Here is a 21,523-nt window from a genome sequence, read left to right as displayed (position 1 = left end):
GCACTGAATGCACATTTCTAACAATCTCACAGAAGATGCCAAGGAAGTTGGTTTATACTTTCAGTAGCAATGATTCAGAGAACTCCAAACAAATAAATCACTATGAAATAGGACATTATTTAGAATGTTTAAAACTTTACCAAATGTCACTTTCCTCTAAAATTTGCTAAGAAGTGAAAAGAACAGTAAAGAGAATTACAAACTTACTCTTGGGTATTTGGTGGTAAAGGAATTTCATGGCTGCTACTTACTTCTGAATGACACAGAAAATGTATGTGTGTATCTATATGAATATAAATAAATTTCATTTGTGTCCACAGATGAAGTAAAGAGTAAATAAAATGTCAGCATTTGGGATGTTTCTGTGCTTTTTTTTTTGCAATGAGCGCTAAAGGTTTTTGTTTTTTCAATTTAAAAATTGTACTATACTTATGATTTGTAAGTCAGACACACAAATAAAAATATTCTTTCTGGAACTGGGGATTTAGCTCAGTGGAGCCCTGCCTACCTCAAATGTGGAAGGTCCTGAGTTTGGTCCCCGGTACCACAAAAAAAAACAAAACTCTTTCTGGATACTGGTTTTCTTCCCTAACTTTGTGTTTTACATTCAAAAATTGCAAATAGAATGATATATTTTCTATTCAGTTTTTTTGTACTATTCTAGAATTTTTTTCTTTAAGTTTGAAATCATTCTGTGTGAATTAATTAGCTAAAAAATGAGCCAAAAATATAAACTACTTTTACTATGAAGTATATTACTTGTGTGTATAAATATCAATGATACTGATTAACATTGACAACTAGCAATTAGTAGTATTAACATTAGGAAATCCAAGAGAATCTCTCAACAAAAAAGTAAAAAATTCTCATCAACATTTTTTGATGAATGAATAATAAACAACTTTTCAATACCATTATGAAAGATACAGAAAATTTAGTAGTAAAAGGTGTTTTTCATAGGAAGAGTGAAAAAAATATAAATTGTCAAGAACTGAAGGTTCAAAAATGTTTAAGATATTAATAGGGGAAAAATAGATAAAAAACTTACCAAATGGCATAAAACAATATGAAACAATAGTAACATGTCAAAATAGCTTCCATGAAGAATTTGACACAAAAATTCTTAAGCAATGCTTAGTGAAAGAAGGAAATACAAAAATGCACATAAGAAATTAGCACAACTATATAAAAACTAAGCCTGTGAAGAGAAACACTGAAAGAAAATATGTTCTAACATAAAAGGGGTATTCTCAGGGGAACAGGACTGAATATAAGTATTTTTCCTATGTAGTTTTTATTCTCCAAATGTCTTAATAAACATGTGGTTTTTTTTACATCTTTTTAAAAGCTACATTTTATAAAAAGAAAAAAAAACTACTGTACTTACCATTTGAATTGCTAGCTTTGAAAGTTCCATTAAAAGCAGAAAACTTCAAATCAAACCTATACAGTCCTAGGTAACAACGTTTCACCATCTGATTTAAATGATCATAAAAATGGCAGTGATATAAAAGAGCTTGGAGAGCAGGTTTTCCTGTCAGTGATACACCGGAATCCTCATCATGGACACAGGGACCCTAGGAAAAAGTGGAAAGAAGAGAAGGGCACTGATTTATGCCATAATTTCAGTTAAAGATATAACTGTATTAACAATATTAACAATACCGACTAATAATACTAACAATTTCTACTAATAGTTCTCTTTAAGACTATTATCGTAACCCATTTTTTACTTTAATACTAACTGCCTTTTATGACTAGGAAGTTATTATATGTCTAAAAAAGCTATCCAGAACTGTGAGTTTAATCTTCATACAGCAAGACTATACTTATGAATATAAGTATTATGAAAAGTTAGCATGTGATGGTCACTGTCAATTTAAATTTTGAGGTCTACAAGATGCAAGTAAACCAGACACGAATACAAAGAGAATAATAAGGCTCCTGCTTATGAAACCATAGCACTGTGCTCCTTTTATCCCTTACTTTATATAGGGTGAAGTACTTATGCAAAAACAAGTCAATCTTGACCTTCGTACTTGCAGAATGTTTTATCTTTTAAGCAAGTTAGAATATTCTTAAATGTAAAAAACATGTCAAACACAAAAGAGACAGGCAATAGTGCCTCAACACTGCAAATTAAAGCCTTGTTATGATAATTTTGGGAAAAAAAATCAATAACCAGACTGAGAATTATAGTTAGTTTAAGTAGGGCCAGGGGTGTAGCTCCGTGATAAAGTACTTCCCTAAAAAAAAAAATAATAATAATAATAATAAAAGTTTAGCTAAGTTTACTAGCTTAACTCCAACTACCTAACAAAACTCAGTAAATCAACAAAACATATGAAAGTGGTACAAAAACTATTTTTTCTAAATGTATTTCACATGATGACCAAACAATTTTAACATTTTCATTTTACATATTATATAAAATCATTCCAATTTTATTATTTTGGAAAATTGTGTCTATATAATTGCTCCTCCCATCAGTTGAACTCATACATTCAGAAAGATTTAATAAAAATAGATAAAGATATATAAACTATAAATCTTGAACAGAAAACAAATGAGTATTTACAGTTCAAGACCCCTTATATCTTCTGAATATCCTGTGAAAAATCTACTGAGGTTAATGGCTCTAATTACATCCTAGGAAGAGAGGGCTTAGAAACCTACCATCTTCTAAAATCCAACTTTTCTTTTGTTATATTTTCAAAGTAAGTAAAGAGTAAATCTAGTATATTAGAATTCTTGTAGTTATTCTCTAAATTGTAAAATTATCACAATTTTGATAGGCTAACGCATTTAATTTTTAATTAATATATTCTTAAGATTCCTTTTTTCATTTTCTTCCTAATATAAAAAGAAAAACAGATCGAGAAAGCGAAGATAAGAATTTGTAAGAGAAAAAAAATTTAAATTAATTTAATTGAACAAAACAATACTCCCTACAAAAAAATCTTAAAATGACTAAGAAAAGAAAATACACAGGATAAGGAAACAGCTGTATATCCAGTATTCTAAAATTTAAAAAGTCATCTGCAAAACTGAATAATAATTTTATTCAACAAAGTGTTTTATTTACTTGGTATAACTTTCACAGAATTCTAGAAGACATAGCATGGAGTATATGGGTGAAGTATTTTTTTATTATTTTTTAACAAAGAGAATTGTCTTTACATTTGTTTACTCTGCTGACTAATTCCTACAGTCTAAATTTATGCCCTCTAGTACCATTGTTCCACTGAGCTCTCTGCAGCATTCCCCATATGGTTACTACAATTTTTTACTCTTTTCCCCAACCACTCAATATAAATTCCTATTTCATGTCACCATCTGCAACTGTACTTCTACATGGTAATAAAATGCATTTATAATTATGAATTATTTGCTTTTCCCTTTTGTTGTTGAAAGCTAGAAAACTGAGAGCCCCTTTATAAAATATGGCTTTTTTTTTTTTGAAGTACTGGGGATTGAACCTGGGACTCTGCACTTGCGAGGCAGGCGGCGGCACCCACTGCTAAATCCCCAACCCAATATGACTCTTCTAATACATATTTTCTCAAGTTTTCTTTTTGGTTCTACTTCTTTTATATCTTTTTTTCTTTCTCTCATTTCTCCTATACTTTTACTGTAATACTGAAAATTACCTTTCTTTATAGAAGGCCATGAATCTTTTCTGGAATAAGGTGAATGCTAAATAATTAAAACCAATTTTAAAATTTTAAGTATTTTTAAGAAAATAATATTGACTAGAATCCATTTCAGTCTTCTCTAAAACACACCAGCATTTAATATCTTTACCATTAAATTAGGTTATTTTCCAAATATTACCTTTACTTTCTTGCCTTATCATTAATCTTTTTAAGTAGAATGTTTCTGAAGGTTAAAGCCATAGTTTTTTATTTTCAAACTGGTTCTCCCAAGTCCCATTACAGAGAAGATAGGTCCTCCATTAGTCTTTACTGATTCATTAAGGTATACAAAAAGATCATCAGCTTACTCATATAGTTAAGTAAATAAAATTAAAAATAATGTCTTAACATTTGTATCATAATTTCCCAGTTATTTTTCCACTGATAAAGAAACACACTGTAGGTAGAGTACTAACCAAGACAGGAGCACAGAAAGACCATATCTGAGCAGGTTCCCTTGGCACCCAGCAACTACTCTGTCCTTGGTCCCTACTTGTAAAGTGCTTCCTTTCTGTTAAAATAAATATTGTTTCTGTATATTCCTTTAAGTTTATATGAGAGGTAGATGTGGATGAGCAATCATTATCTGAAAGTAATGTTAGAGAAATTACAAGAAACTAGTGGAAAAGTGACCTGGGATTTACAACAGGCAGAGAGTTAACCAGGGTTTGTAAGTCTGAAGAACTGAACATTCCAAGAGATAAATGCAGTCTAAGCCTTGACAGTCACCTGGATCTTCCGTTGATACCCAAAATCTGTCTTGATTCAAAATCTGTTTGATTCAGATATATCCTGTAAGAGTGTATGTAATGAGATCTTAAAATTAAATGTTACATTTGTAATGAACCCTGGGAAGTATGGAATGATGTGATAATTGTACATTTATAGTATGAGAATACATAGGTGAAAGGATTAAGATCACACTTACCTCGATAATGAAGGTAAAATGTATAAAAATCTTAGTTAACTACTTACTGACTTGATATTCAAAATATGAAACAAAAAAATTAATCTAACAGAAAAAAGTTATGACCCCCATTTATAAACTCAGAAAAAGAAAGATGTTATTATCTTATCAATCCATATTTAACTATAAACAATTTATTTATCATTATTATATTAGGCAATCTAGTCAAGTAAGAAAGAGTGCCTGTATTCAAAGGATAGGTGTGCCACTGAGTAGCTGTGTGATTTAGGGCAAGCCATTACTGTGCTAAATATCTAAGCCCACAAAATGAACATAGTAGTTCACAACTAAATTACATGTCAGTATGAGTTCAGTTTCTACAAATATACCTATGCTGGATTTATCATTTTAAAACTATTTTAACACTAGGGAAAAGAATTTTAAACATGAACAATCATAAGAAAATTCCTACATTCTAATTTTAGAGATCCTTGCTATTCTATGTACAATTTCATCAGTAATGAAATATAACCCTTCCTTGATATACATGGGATACTGGTTCTTAAGACTCTCATGGATACCAAACTCCACAGATGCTCGATGTCTTTATATAAAACAGTATATTTGCATATAATCTATGCACACCCTATCATATATTTTAATTCCTAGATTATTTATAAAATGCCTAATACTAGATGTTATATAAATAGCTATTATATTGTATTGTATTGTCTTGAGAATAATAAGAAAATAAAGAAAATATGTTATTTATATACAACAGAGTACTACTCTGCAATAAAAAGATAAAGTTCAGTCATTCGTAGGAAAATGGATGCACCTGAGACCATGTTAAGTAACTCAGACGCACAAGCTTAAATATCTCATAGTTTCTTTTAAATGAGAAACCCAAAGCATAAAAAAGAGAAAAATAAAAGATAAGCAATAAAAAGGAGAAAGGTAGATCTTTCTCAAGTGTTAAGGGATCAAGAGATGGAGGGAGGGGAGGAAAATGTGATGAGAAAAGGAATTAAGATGTGTTATATACATGTAACAATTCCACACAAGGAATGTAAACATTATGTTCTACAAACATGTACTCACACAAAAAAGAAATAATCTGTTCCTATTCAACACAGATACAATTTTTTCTTTTCTCAATTACTTTTGGTTCCTGGTTGGTTGAATACCTGCATGCTGTACCCATGAATACAGACAGAGTGCCAACTATATACATATGATGAGAATTTATCACTACTTAATGTCAAATATTTACTGGGTTAATATTTGTTTAAAATCGCCCACCTGCCAAGTGAAATCCTTCATAATTTCTGTAGGCATTGGAATTACAAGGAGATTCTGAAGAATAAATGCAGCCTGAAAATTTAAAAAAAGAAAAAGATGTCAATACTGCCATCTTGTTGTCATCTCTGATATAGCCAATATACTACAATTTAGTAACAAGATATCTTCTGGTCAATGCACATGCTCAGTTCCTTATGAGTATTACTAAACTGTCTTTCCTACTCAGAGATGACCTTGTTAGGTGATGGCCAAACAATGTATGAAATTAGTTCATCAGGAAATATTTTTCTCTCAGGATTGAGCTTTATGCCCAAAACCTGATTTGTAAAATATAAACTGTTTTGATAACATTTAAGAAATATACATTCATGGTGTACCCTTCCAGGTTTATACACATCCACAACTCACCCACACACATACACACACCTTTCTTTCCCCACTCTCTTCTCTCATTTAAACTCCTCTCAGAAAAACTTAGTACAGAAACATAAACCATAAATGTCCAACTTAACCTATGAGGAACTAAGTTATTCAGATCAAACAATACTAATAATAAACACTATTATCTACTTAATGGAAGATTATTATTATGTAACAATATAGGAAGAGCAAAAGGAATATTAGAGGAATTCTAAGGGAGTGAATTTTCCAACTACACTGGACGTCAATTAAAAAAATCTTTAAAGATAATAAATAAAGAAAAAGCACTAAGCATAGGTATTACCATTTACAAGCATGAAAGCAACTAACAAGAAAACACCTTTTGAGTTGGGAATTAGAAATTAACTGATGGTGGAACCGGGAGCAAATATTTTCTTCATAAGCCTCTAAGAACTATTTGGTTATTGTTTTAAAACTATAGGTATGAAGCAGCACCTTAACAAAAGAAGCTATACAAACAAAACCACAAATTAAATTAGGGTGTAAGGGCTAAAGGTGTAGGGAAAGTGAGAAGGGTAGGGGAAAGGTAATAAGGAAAAAGAAAAAAATATGAGAAAATGAAAAAAATGGAAATGAAGTGTTTATAAATGGGGAGGGGAGGAGAGGGTGAAGGAAGGGCAGGGACAAGGAGAAAAAAAGAGAACCAAGACCTGTCATGTAAAGGTACAAGATCCTAATGATGAATGTAACTGTACTGTATACCTAAAATGTACCAATAAACTCAATTTTAAAAAAAGGGTTTAATTTGCCTCATGTTGTAAGACATATACTTCAACAAGGTATAATTTTGACAGCCTTTTATTTTTATTAAAACTGTCTAAACATTACAGACCCACATACACTGACAGAGAAGTAATTTTTTTCTGTGAACTACTTTTCAGTGTGTAATAAAACAAGAGTTCACATTAAAATTATACTGTATTTTGCTTTGATCTTTTAACAAAGGACTTCCAATTTTTACTGATAATCAATATATTTCATATTCACTATTGTCATTTTATTTGTTTTTTTCACAAGCACAATGGATAATAAATAGTCCACCATCAGTCTACCCTACTGGTAGGTTGAACACAATTTGTAGACACTATCACAAGGAACATGTAAAGAAGAAAAGGGAAAAAGTGCTAAAAAGGCATACCTCTCGACGCACCATGCTACATTCCGACTGGTCCAGGAGAATGTTCACGACAGTTCCCCAAAGCCCACCAGAAATGTTCTGACAACTGTTTGCCAACGCCACACAGCCAGCTTCAATCATAGTCAGTGCTGATCCCAACCCAAGGGAAGTAAATCTCACCTGTCAAATTGAAAAGAAAGTTATCAAATTTTAAAATACCATTTCCTAAAATTAATCTTTCTAGTACATAAAATATTACACTTTTGAAGTGTGTATCATAGCTCAACGGCAGCGCAATTGACCTAGAACACATGAAGCTTTGCGTTCAATCCCTAGAGAACACACACACACACACACAAACACACAAATCAGTTATATAAATATGACATTAGTTTTACACAAATATAAATTATAAAGGATGTTTGTACAAGAGAGTGTCCTACAAGTTCATGCATGATAAAAATCCTATAAACAAGAAAGCAATAATATAGAAAAACAACTTGACTAAAAGCAGAAGTTACGTGAAGTTAAAAGCTTGGTCTAAACAAAAAAGCATAAGTCTTTTCTGAGGGACAGCAAAGAATACTGACATGTCTTCTATGAATATAATTTCTTATTTATTCTAATTCTTAAATGGGCACTATTACTATTTGTATAAAGAATTTATCCAACAAGTAATAGCCCCAGAAAGTGAACAAATCATGGGACACTAACTCCATCAATGGATTAATCCTTTGATGTCTTCATACCTGATGGATGTGCTGTTAGGAGACAAGGCCTGGGTAGGGCTGTGAGCCACTAAGACTATAAGGGTATATCCAATCCCCAGCTGCTTCCTTTATCTCTGCTTCCTGGCCGCCATGATTTGAGCAGCTTTCCTCTGCCATACCCCTCCATGATGAGGTTTCCGCCTTGGGGCCCAGCCCAACATAGACAGAAATTTTTTTAAGCCACAAACCCTCAAAAAAACATCCTCTTTTAAGTTGTGTTATTTTGTCCCAACAACAAAAAGCTGACTAATAAGGAAACCTATTATTTTGTTCTGTTTTTCTTTTTTTATGGTGTTTCTTCCAAACAGTTTTAACCTTCTTTAAACTTCTTTTCAAAACAAAATAATTGAGGGCCAGGGATTTGGCTCAGTGGTTTCACTGCATGCCTCGCAAGTGTAAGGGCCTGAGTTCGATCCCTGGTACCAAAAACTAAAAAATAAATAATTGAGTTATACCTTTTACAAAGTATTTAGCATTTTCTTCCAAATTATTTGAAGAGAAAAATGTTTCAAATAAGATTGATGTGATATGTAACATGCTTGGCATAGTATCAGTGGTATTCAAATTTGTATGTTTTGGTGAATTTCTGAACTGTGATCCAAAATACACTATCTTTTTTTTTTTTGGTACCAGGGATCGAACTCCAGGCCTTGAGCTTACGAGGCAGGTGGTGGCACTACTGAGCTAAATCCCAGGCCCTAAACAGCAGCAGAAAAAAAATAATAACATGTTTATAACACAGTCAAGGAATAAATGCATGTTCAAAATGCATACAAATATAATCTTTGAGTTCAAATAAAATAACATTTTTATAAATAAAGGTTTTTATTGCAAAAGGATCTAGTTATTTCTTGATCTAAATCAGTGAATGGATAAAACTAGAAATTGTAAAATTTTGCATTTTAATAATACTATTCCACTGAATAGCACTTAAATATCACTAAACTTTATAACATAATTTCCAGCTATTCTTTCAAACTGATAGAATATGGCTGGACTTCTCCAATAACTTTTCCACTATTCTGAAAGTGATAGGTCAGTCCTATTATCTTTTTTCTTTCATATTTTCAATCTGTGCTCTAATGAATTTGATATGAAAGTATACCCTATGTACTGATCTGTGATCCTCCAAATTGTTATGTGGAAGCTCCAATCCCCAATACAGCTATATTTGGAGAAAAAACTGCTTGGAAATATTTAAAATCAAATGAGGTTTGTTTTTTGTTTTTTGTTTTTTTTTAACAGCGGAACACTACTTCATTAGTTTTGGTGGCCTTAAAAAAAGAGAAGTCAAATCTCATTCTCCAGATGCATATCCCAAGCAGAAGCCATTTAGCACATAGTGAAAAGTAGGTCATCTGTACTTCCAGCCTCCAGAACTGAGAAAATAAACTGCTGTTGTTTAAGTCTATGGTATTTGTCAAGGCAGCCTGAATACATTCATATAGACTTTTGTACCAAGAGTTGGAGTTGCCACTGAAACACATAGTTAAATATATGGAACTGAGTAAGGGGTTAGAGGCTGGAAGAGCTTTGAGGTGCCTTTCAGGATGTCCTGTGAAGGATGATTCTGGTGAGTTCTCAGACAGAAATGAAGAACATAATACTGGAAATCTGCTATTAGAGAAAAGGTGACCTTATTATAAAGTGATGCTATGGTTCGTATAAGTGGCCCCAAACACCTGTATGTATGAGCATTAATTCTGACCTTTAGTGATGTTGGGAAATACAGAAACCTTTAAAAGACAGGAAGGAGATAGCTAACTGAAGTCTTTCCATCATATAGGAACTGGCCCTTGAAGGAGAAACACAATCAGACCCTTTCTCTTGCCAATTTTGTTCCAACACAAAGTCCTACCTTGGTACCAGCTCACCACAGGCTCTAAATCAATGGGCCAAATTGTCCATGGGCTGAAACATTCAAAACTATGAGCCAAAATAAGTCTCTTTTTCTTTTTAAACTGATTATCTCAGGTATTTATTATACTAATGGAAGGCTGTCTAACATGAGTAGCAAGAAAATGGCTCAACTATGTTCATGTTTTACTGTTTTTATGGAACGTAGAACTGATAGCCAATAAGAAAGAATATCTACCTGAGAAGAAAACTTCTCATATAAAGAAAACTTCTAAGCAAGGTTTTGAAAAGAATGGCTTGATGCCTCCTGACTGCATATAGCAAAATACAAAAGGAGAGAGATGATAAAGAAAAAGAATTAAGATCAGTTAAGCAAAACTGGGTAAGAACAAGATTTAGAAAATTCTCAACCTAAGGTAAAATATGAGAAAGCTTATTCTAAAAAGAACATGAAGGACATGACTGAGCAACTATTTCATCTCCCATACTAACCAGGCCTGGCCTGCTTAGCTTTCGAGATCAGATGAGATCAGGCATGTAAAGGGTGGTATGGCCATAGATTGACCAACTATATCATAAAGACATCATGACTGTTATGTAGCTTTCTCAGCAGGAGCCAGAAGAAAAATAGGATTATATCAGCTAAGATACTACCAATGTGGGATACAGAGAGCAGAGAAGGTAAGAAGGCACGATGGGAGACTTTCGGGCTTGAATTCTATAGGCAAATGTGCACACTATTCTTCAAGGAAGGGGAAAAAGGACCCCAAAGGTGGTGGTGTCACTTAGACAGAAGTGTCACCCCTATGTGTCTGCGGTGAGATGTGAAGCGTGACTCACTTTCCACCAGTAGAGTTTTTTCAAGTAGGATTTTCAGTACTATCCAGCAAAGTTATGAACACTGGGCAGATTTTTTTTTTCTTTGACTTGGTAGTTCGACAACTGAGGTATTACTATACAAGCTTTAATAACTATAATCCCACAATACGAATATGCATAAGAATATATGTAGGTTTTGTTTGTTTTTTATCTAAATGCAATTAACTTGGTTCTCCTTTACACTGACCTCTGGGTCCCGATCAACCCATAAGGGAATCAACCAAGCCAATCCTTGTTGAGCAGGAGCATGTTCTTCACTATGACTACCTAAAGGCAAGAACCAAAGAGACATCCACTCCTAGAATGAAAAAAAAGGTGAAACACTTTAGGTTAAAATAAGTTTCAAAGATCAAAACAAAGTGCATATATATTAGAGACTTGGTTTTGATTTATCTGGCCAAAACACAAAAAAAAATCTAGCTTCTCCTAAGTAAGTTAAACATAACAATTTTTCTATAAAAGATATTTCCCATAATTTAGCCAAAAAATAATTTTGAAGTGAAAGCAGATTTCAAAGTAAATTTCAAAAAATGTTCAGATTTGTATTAATACAGAATTTCCAAGAAATATTTTAGAGTCAAAAGGAACACTTTTATGTATTGAGCTTATGGCTTGAAATGTATTAGGCACAGCATATTCCTTTTTAACTGTTCAGGAGACAATTTTTAATGTTCTCACCGAGCTCTTAGCCTGGGCCATCATCTCATGGGATAAGTGAAGCAAGCAAAGAACTGTGCTTTTTGTAACACCTTTTCCCATGAATGACATAGCATTTCCTCCACGCTCCACGTAAAAAGAAGTAATGACCTGGAAAATAAATGGCAAGTTTCATGGCAGCTTTATTCTAATGGTATATAAACATGTAACTTTCTATCTTGTCAAATGCAAATCTTAACTGCATAAAATTATAATACTAAATTTATCCACTTAAAAGGGACAACAATGGTTTTTGTTATATGTATTTTACCAGTTACAAAATATTCTTGGTTTTAACATTTTTCCCTTTCAGAGTCACATAAAAGCGGTGTAATATAGGCCTAGGTTTTTGTGGTTGAGATACAGAATAACCTTAATTAACATTTTTTTAACTATTATAGCATTTTTGCAAACCAAAGAATTTATAAGTATTCCGAGAAAAAGTATACACAGACATTGCTAACTCTATAAAACTCATTGACTACCTGGGTTATGCTAAATTATAATTTAACTGAATTATAATTTAAACATAAACAGACATTTTTCTTCTGAGTAATCTTAGATTTCTACTGAAAATTTAAAATATATGCTCATTATTTTTGTTTTCAACTTTTTTTCCCCACATAATTGAGATATTTGGCATATTTCTATTAGCAACAACAAAAGAAATAGTTCTCATCTGAAGGGACATTTATTTATCTAAGAAGCTATATTTAAAAAGTACTTCCATCTGATCTCTTTTGGAATGTGTGACAAACTTTTGTAGACCATTTCTATATAATTTTATATTATTCCTCAAAGAGGGATTTGGTAAAAATTTGTAAAATATTTAAGGTAAAACTCACAGTTTGTCAACACACAAAGAAAATCAATGAGACTGAAGATGACTTGTAATTAGTAAAAGATTAAGAAAAAGAATAGTACTATTTTTAGGTCCCAATACTTTGTTATAAGTCAAAACAGTCAAAACTTCTTGCTATCTGCACTAATATAATTTATTCATCAAAAATCTCAATGCTTTTACTTACCATGAAATACTTCCATGTTAATTTATCTTAATGTATTTGCTTCATTTTTGTTTTGTTTTTCTTTATTCATGAAGCAAAGCAGTTATATAAAAAAGATTGATAAAAATTTATTTCTAATATTTGAAACAAAGTTGTAAACCAGTCTCCCTCACACCTATTATTTTATTTATTTATGTATTTATGTATTTTTTTATTTATTTTAGGTACCAGGGATTGAACTGAGAACCTTGCACTTTTGAGGCAGATGCCAGAACCACTGAACTAAATCCCTGGCCCCATACCTATCCTTTTAAAAATAGGTACCTAAATAATAGGTATTCTCAAAGTTTCCAAATATAAGCAATGTAACATTTTGCTTTTCTTTCAATCACTGCTGTACATCTCATCTAAAAATAGATAAAAGTCATTTTTCAGAAGACATGTATTCCATAAAAGGTTTACAAATGGAATAGCTATAAATCACATTTCAATTAATTCTTCTATAAATTAGGTAACTGCAGGTTGAATTGTATTTTAAATGCACTAAAAGATCTGACTTTAAAAACATTTTAGTTAAGTCTTTGGGCCGGGGAATTAGCTCAGCGGTTCAGTGGCCTGCCTTGCAAGTGCAAGGACTCAAGTTCAACCCCTGGTACGCCCCCAAAAAAACCAAAAAACAAAAAAACATTGTAGTTAAGTCTTTAATATATTGGTTCAAAAACATATACTTTTCATTATGAACACTTGCAACCTGACATAATTATTAGAGTGACAGTATATCCTTTATCATAATTATAATTATTTACAAAATATAAATTATTGAAGAATCTAGTATAAAAGTCATATTAAATTTTTTAGCACTGCCAATTATATTTAAAACTTTGAAGTCTGTAAAAAAATAGAATGTGTTTTTGGCAAAAATCTGGATTACAGTGAAGTATAATTTATTATTGAAAATACAAATACAAATTCAATAATGAAAGCACAAAAATAAAATACACACCATTTAAATTCATTTGCCATATTACTGATGCTATACAAATTGTATTTTAATTTTGAAACCACACAAGATACACGTTAATTAGATTCACTATTAATCACATTGTTAATCACTGAACTGATAACTTAGCCATGCAATAATGCAAAAGTTTTAAAGATGATTCTCATAAGCTCTCAAGCTTATGTGTCTAACAGAGCACACATCAATATACAGTATATTTTTACAAAGGTAAGGTAATATAACAGTAACACAACAAATTTTCACATGTATCTAACATAAAGAAGAGACCAGTTAAATAATACTAAATACAGAAAAGGCTTATTAAAGGAATGTGAATAAAGTAAATATTATATAGTACTCTGTGTAGAGATTAACACCCATAAAACAGAGGAAACTATATGCAAAAAATACTCTTTTTTAAAAAAGCCTTTGAAAGAGCTGTTAGATATAACCAAATATTCAGAGATGTAGGAAAAAATAAAAATGGAGATAAGACTCAAAATGCAAGAGTAACAGTCTATTGCACCTAGGAAAGAGGTTTAGATTGCTTTGGAAGGATGATTTGGTGGTGCTCACAGATTATATAACAGTAAATAGGAACTCGCAGCACAAAAAGGAGTAGAAAGCTGTAGATACAATTTGCCCAACAAATTTTAGGTCCAGAATGCACTGGACCTACCTAAAATACAACTGTAAACTATTCTCCTTGTGAGTCTTTCCTAAAATCCTAATCCAATTAACGATTCTAATCTCTGGACATCAGTCATTGATGCTTAAAAGCTATCAGAGCTCTCAAGGCAAATCAGGCTGGCAGATTTGACCTCTAAGGGTCAATAAGCTATTTCTCATTTTAGACAATTTATATACCAACAAAATAAGTGTAGTCAAAAGTATTACTGCTACTATCCCCTGTACAAAGTGATACTGGCACAAAGGGACCAAATGGCTGCAAGGCAGATGGTAGGGTACTTTGTTGCTGAGAAGCCCATGTTGTGTTGCAAAGAAGTAGTTTTACAACTGCAGCTGTACCCTAAGTGAGTGAGGCAGATATAGTACTTACTTCAAATAACCTAGCGGGCAATTAGAAACAAGATCATGCCAGACTTCTAATACGCAGATGAAGGAGAATCAAACTACTCTTGGAAATTCTGCAAAAGCCTCCCATGTTCTAATGTGTCAGAAGGATCACACAAAATTCTACTAACACATAGATCATCTGCAGTTAAGCCTTGTCTATTTGGCCCAGTGCATGCATGCAAGATTACCAGTGTACTGTGGCAAAGCTGTTCTCTTACAGAACTATACACAGTCATGCCATTGTTGTATTTATTGCATCATATTGAAAATGTTTTGAATTAAATGATAAAAACAGCATATCAAAATGTGTGGAATATTATTAAGGCCGTATTTATAAGGTAAGTGGGGCTGAAAGAGTACTTTAGAAATACTAAAAAAAAATTACAATTAAGACTGAACCTAAAAAATGTTATAAAAAGAGCCACACCAAAATAGACCACATACTAGCTCATAGAACATGTTTAAGTAAATGCAAAGGAGTTGAAGTTATCCCATGTATATTATCAGACCATAGTGCAATTAAACTGGAGATGAATAGCAAAAGAAACCACAAGACCTTCACAAACTTCACAAATTGAAAAACACTCTCCTGAACAACCAATGGGTCACAGAGGAAATTAAAGAAGAAATTTGACAGTTTCTACAAATAATGATAATGCCAATACAACATACAGGAATCTATTGGACACAATGAAAGCAGTTCTAAGGGGGAAATTTATAGCAGTGAATGCACACACTACAAAATCAGAGGGAGCTCAAAATAAACAAACTAATGAGGAATTTGAAGATTCTGGAAAAATAAGAGCAAGAAAAACCCAAAGTTCACACAGGGAAGAAATTATAAAGATCAGAGCAGAAATCAATGCAATGGAGACTAAGAGAATGATACAACACATCAATGAATCAAAGAGTTGGTTTTCAAAAGAATAAATAAAATCAATAAACCCTTAGCCAACCTTATCAAAAAAAGGAATGAAAAGAATCAAATCATGACACAAGGAATGAAAAAGGTGAAGTCACAACAGATGCAGCAGAAATCCAGAGGATCATCAATACCTACTTTGAGAACCTATACTCTAACAAAATGCAGAAACATAGAAGAAATGGATAGATTTCTGGACACATATGAATTACCAAAGTTGAACGAAGAAGATTAAAAAAAATTCTAAGAACCCCAATTACAATCAGTAAAATTGAAAACAAAATTAAAAATCTACAAAGAAAAGCCCAGGTCCTGATGGCTTCACTGTTGAATTCTACAAGACATTTAGAGAAGAACTACTGCCACTACTCTTTAAACTTTTCAATAAAATTGAGAGGGAAGCAACAGTTCAAAATACACTGTTCAAAGTAACAAAATAAACTGTTCAAAGTTCAAAGTAACACTAGAAGTGTTACTTTGATTCTAAAACCAGGGAAAGACCAAACCAAAAAAGAGAACTACAGGCCAATCTCCAGAATGAACATAGATACAAAAATTTTCAATAAGATACTGGCAAACAGAATACAGAGGGTCATCAAGAAGATCATGCACCCTGACCAAGTCAGATTTATCCCAGGGATGCAAGGATGGTTCAACATGCATAAATCAATAAATGTAATACACTATATTTACAGAGTCAAGCACAAAAACCATATGATCCTCTAAAAGCATTTGACAAAATTCAACACCCATTCATGATAAAAACTCTGCAGAAAATTGGAATAGATGGTCTTTACCTCAACTTGATAAAGGCCATCTATGAAAAACCAATAGCCAACATCATACTAAATTGTCAAACACTGAAATCCTTCACACTAAAATGGGGAACAAGAGAAGGATGTCCACTGTCATTACTTCTTTTCAACATAGTTTTGGAAACATTAGCCACAGCAATTAGGCAAGAGAAAGAAATAAACACAATAAAGATAGGAAAGGAAGAGTTAAACTGCCATTATTTGCTGATGATATGAAACTCTACATAGAAGACCCAAAAAACTGCCATAAGACTTCTAGGCTTCATTGACAGATTCAATAAAGTAGCTGAACACAAGGTCAACACTAAAAAATCAATAGGCTTTTAGAAACAAATAGCAAAATCACTGAGCGAGAAATTAGGAAAACAATCCCTTTCACAATAGCATCCTAAAAAACTGAAATATCTAGGAATCAATCTAACAAAGGAGAAAAAAGACCTCTAAAATGAGAACTACAACACTCTGAAAAAAGAGATCGAAGAGGATATAAGAAAATGGAAAGACATCAACTGTTCCTAGGGAGGAAGAACCAATATAGTAAAAATGGCCATACTTCCAAAACTGCTACATAGATTCAATGTAATCCCGATTGAAATCCCAACAGTATATTTCACTGAACTAGAGAAAACAATCCAAAAATGCATTCGGAACCAGAAGAGTCCTAGAATAGCAAAAGGCATTCAAGACAACAGAGACATGGAAGGAGGTATAAAGATTACCAACTTGAAACTACACTAGAAATCCACTGTGATAAAAACAGCATGGTAATGGAAAAGAAAAGAAACCAGAGGATCAGTGCAATAGATTAGAAGATGCAGACACAACTCCAGATGTACTCAGCTACCACGTCTTTGACAAAGGAGCCAACCATCCTCAGTGGAGGAAAGAGAACCTCTTTAATAAATGGTGTTGAAAAACTAGATTTCAACTTGCCAAAGATTAAAACTAGACCCCTATTTTTCACCATGCACTAAACTAAAATCCAACTGTATTAAAGATCTAAATATTAAAACAAACACTAAACTTGTTGGAAGATAAGTTAGGTAGTACTCTTAAATACACTAGCATAGGAAAAGACTTTATAAAGAAATCCTCAGTAGCATGGGAACTACCACAAAGAATCAACAACTGGGATCTCATTCTTTTAAAAAGCTTCTGCACTGCAAGAGAAACCACCAAGAGCACTAAGAAATAACCTACAATGTGAGAAAAAAATTTTACGAGCTTTTTGTCAATGTTCTGTTATCCAGATTATATAAAGAACTCAAAAAAATCACACCCCCAAATTTAAAAATCCAATTCAAAACTGGTCATCTTAAATGAACAGACATTTCTCAAACAAAGAAGGAACCACAGCAAATAAACATACGAAAAAATGTTCAACATCACCGGTCATTCAAGAGATGCAGGTGAAAACAACAATGAGATGCCACCTCACCCCAGAAAGAATAGCTGACATCAAGAAAACAACCAATAACAAATGCTGGAAGGGTGTGGGGAGAAAGGAACCATTCTTCATTGTTGGTGGGAGTGCAGACTGGTGCAACCACTGTGGAAATTAATATGGAGATACCTCAAACAATTAGGATTAGAAGTCCCATTTGACCCAGCTATTCCCCTGCTGGGTATCTTCCCAAAAGAATTAAAAGAATCATACCACAGTGATATATGCTCATGCATGTTCATAGTGGCATACTTTGCAATAGCTAAAACATGGAAACAGCCTAATTGCCCATCAACTGAAGACTGGATAAAGAAGATGGTTTTGTTTTGTTTTTTTGTTCTTTTTATAAAATGAAGTACTACCTCAGCCATAAAGAACTAGAAACTAGTGACATTTATAGCTAAGTGGATGCACAATGAGGTTATAATCTTAAGTGATTTTAATAGGACACACATGAGTAAATACTGAACAGTTTCTCTGGTGTGATAAACTAAAAGTGTAAATAAGAATCCAAATGTATAACTGATATTGTGTAATAGGAAAAAAAGTCTAAAGGTGTAGAGGATATGTGAGGGGTAGGTGAGAGGTAAAAAGAAAAGGAAAAAAATGGAAACAAGTCTTTTGTTTTGTTTTGTTTTTTTGAGACAGGGTCTCACTATGTAATTGAGACTGACCTGCATGCAACTCACTATGTAGCCCAGGCTACAAGAAATGCAAAGAAGTAGAATGCTAAAAATAATCAAAATAACTACCTTTTGAGAAAGAAGTGGAAATCAAGAAGCATATGGTGAATACTGCTAGGATGCCATCTATGATCTGGTGGGGGTAATTACATGGGTGCTCACTAGGTAAGAATTCAGGTAGCTTCATATTATGTTCTGTGTATTTAGTCTGTGTATTTTCTAAATATGTGCTCTATTCACAATTTTAAAAATTAACCAAAATAAATTAATAAACAAATTACAAATAAATTATCCTAATGAAGAGACTTAAATATAAGCCTCATTTTTTCTTGAAAATGAGGGTATAACTGTGACCTCACTTAATTTTATTACATTTAACCATTATGACGAGCAGGTAAATACTGTATAATAACTAAATATAGTAAGGTATAATGAATGTACTCATGCATGGTGCATAACAAGTGTAATTAATAAAAAGTAAACAGATGCTGTTTGAGGAGTCGCTGCTTTTACTTACCTCCAGGAGTCCTGATAAGTACTTCACACAAATTTCAAGTGGCTTTGTGGAAGGAGAATGTGAACTCCATCCTGGAAATGCAGTGAGGTGAGCCATCCCTCTTAAAGTTCTCTCCAGGGAAGGCAGGCCATAGAAATGAGGAGCATTTGTGACCCTCAGACACTGGTGCAGTTTCAGACCCAGCTGGGTTTGGAAGACATAAAGAAGTTCCAAGCATTTCCTATGCATGTAAAAGGAAGAAAATCAATCAAAGAGCAAACATAACGTGCTTAATGTGCCATCTTACTGGCTCTAGAAAGGAACCAGACAAAATAGCAGAAAATACTTTCTCTGAAAACAAGACTTTTCGAGAGAAACATAACAGAAGTGCCAACTAAAGTATGTAATATTAAATGTAATAATTACATGAAAAAATTAAATGGTTATGAGTGTTGCCACTCAGTAGTAAAATAAAAAGTTGAAATAAAAACTGAACAAACTTTAAATTTAGTTGGTATATAGTAAAACTACATGTAAGCCATTCAATGTCATGAAAAAATTTAATTTTTAATTGACTAGACTGCCTTTTACGCAGAAAACTAAAAAAAAAACAAAAACAACGAAGAACAGTTTTAATGGGTTGAAGATATGATTAAGCAAAAATAGTCAGAAATAAATCAATAAAATATTTTCTTCTAGAAAACAGAATTACTAAAATTAAACACCTCATCATGGGTTCAAAGTAATTCACAGAAGATAATATTTTACATAACAAAATACTGAACAAAATCTGAAATTTCTTCGATTTGTCATATAAGTAGTCTAAAAACTTGGTAGCTATTGACTACATTATTACCTATCCATCAAGTATAGTACATGAATTTTTAGAATCATAATTTTATATATGCATCATCCACCTACTTGTAAATTATTTTTGAAACACAAAAATCTTGGATTCTCAATGTGACTTAAGTTGATATCCTTACAGTTCAATTAATAAAATCAATCTCATTAATACTATTAAAATGTTTTTGCTGTTTTTTAACATTTAACATACATAAACAAATCATTCTCACTACCCTTCTTACCTTACTCACTTCAGAAAGAAAACTAAACCACAGGGATTTGTGCCATTCCAATTGTCTAACTTGTGGCATACCTTTTACCTGCAAACATTCCCAAGCTCCATAAAAAAAATTAAATTGTCAGAAATCAACACGTTAAACATCCTTCTTTCATATTTACTTTCTTACCTATTTTATTTCTACAATGATACAAACGCTGGATGTTTTTGTTGTTGTTGTTGTTTGTTTATTTGTTTTGGTACCAGAAATAGAACTCAACAAACACTTTTGTTTGCAAGCAATTTGGTTCTCAAACAAAGGCATGTGGCAAAATTTTGTTTTTGTTTGCAAACTGCATCACGTGACAAAAACAACTATGGCATCTTTCCCACACAAACATGAATGTGCCCATTTTTTCTAAAATTGTAGAACAAATTAAATTCATGAACCAAGGTACTTTTATCTCTTTATCCCACATTATTTTCAATACACTACTCATTCGATTCTGTTCCTCTTTGAAAAGTACATCTCTTTCTCTCATTTTCTCACCATGTAGCTCATTTCAAATGTCATGCATGTTCAGCATCAAGTTTCTGCCAGAGCTTTTGGGATTTAAGTACAAGATGAGAAAATGTCTTTCTGCTTTCTAGAAAGTGTCATTTTTAGGAAATCTGATCAACAGATGAATGGTTACAGAAAATGTGATATATTTACACAAATGGAGTTTCCTTTGTGGAAAATGGATATATCTTGAGACCATAATGTTAAGTGAAACAAGTCAGACATGCAAATATAAATACCATGGTTTCTCTTATATGAGAAACCCAAAGTATAAATAATTTAAAAGGCAAATTAGTGATGGATAATAAGAATCAGGGAGACACATTTTTTGTAAATAGAAAAGGGATCTAGGAAGGGAGAGAAGGGGAAGAATAAGTAAAAAGGATTAAGATATATTATATACATATACCACAGGATGAATGTAATCACTTTGCACCACAAACATGTGTGAATAAAAATTCTTTTTAAAAATGCCCTGCCTTTATCTCATCTAATTTGAAACTCATCCTGGGTTAAATCCACTACTGGGGAACATGTGTTGAAAACATACAGATGTTGGACTGGGGATTTAGCTCAGTGGTACTGCACCTGCCTCACAAATGACCACAACTAGACAAATTCACTGATAAATTCTAGGAAACAGCAAGATCTGGTTTCAAAAACAAGAAACTTTCTAACCAATCTTTGTTTGATAGTAGATCATAAGACTCCTCACTTTACAGGGTTCCTGTCTCATACCATGAAGGGAGAAAGGCTATAAAGAAAGACCAAAAAAAAAAAAAAAAAAAAA

The 21,523-nt window shown here is 32.5% G+C and overlaps 1 protein-coding gene across 5 annotated transcripts in view; it reads right to left on the bottom strand.

The window, feature by feature from the left end:
- The window catches only part of Rttn (rotatin), a 168,747-nt gene that overhangs the window by 57,690 nt on the left and 89,534 nt on the right, over positions 1–21,523 (bottom strand). For all 5 annotated transcript variants that reach the window (XM_010607718.3, XM_019205464.2, XM_019205453.2 and 2 more), the window contains 6 exons: positions 19,130–19,349; positions 11,647–11,775; positions 11,156–11,266; positions 7,484–7,642; positions 5,905–5,976; positions 1,388–1,577 (listed from right to left, as the gene is read on the bottom strand). In XM_010607718.3, coding sequence (XP_010606020.1) covers positions 1,388–1,577; positions 5,905–5,976; positions 7,484–7,642; positions 11,156–11,266; positions 11,647–11,775; positions 19,130–19,349 — 881 coding nt within the window. The remainder of the gene's footprint in view (positions 1–1,387; positions 1,578–5,904; positions 5,977–7,483; positions 7,643–11,155; positions 11,267–11,646; positions 11,776–19,129; positions 19,350–21,523) is intronic.

The sequence above is a fragment of the Fukomys damarensis genome, unplaced genomic scaffold (assembly GCF_012274545.1).
Source record: "Fukomys damarensis isolate Sample0158 unplaced genomic scaffold, DMR_v1.0_HiC HiC_scaffold_30, whole genome shotgun sequence".
Classification (NCBI taxonomy): Eukaryota; Metazoa; Chordata; class Mammalia; order Rodentia; family Bathyergidae; genus Fukomys; species Fukomys damarensis.
Note: the sequence above shows the minus strand (reverse complement) of the source record. Positions and strands in the feature narration are given on the sequence as shown.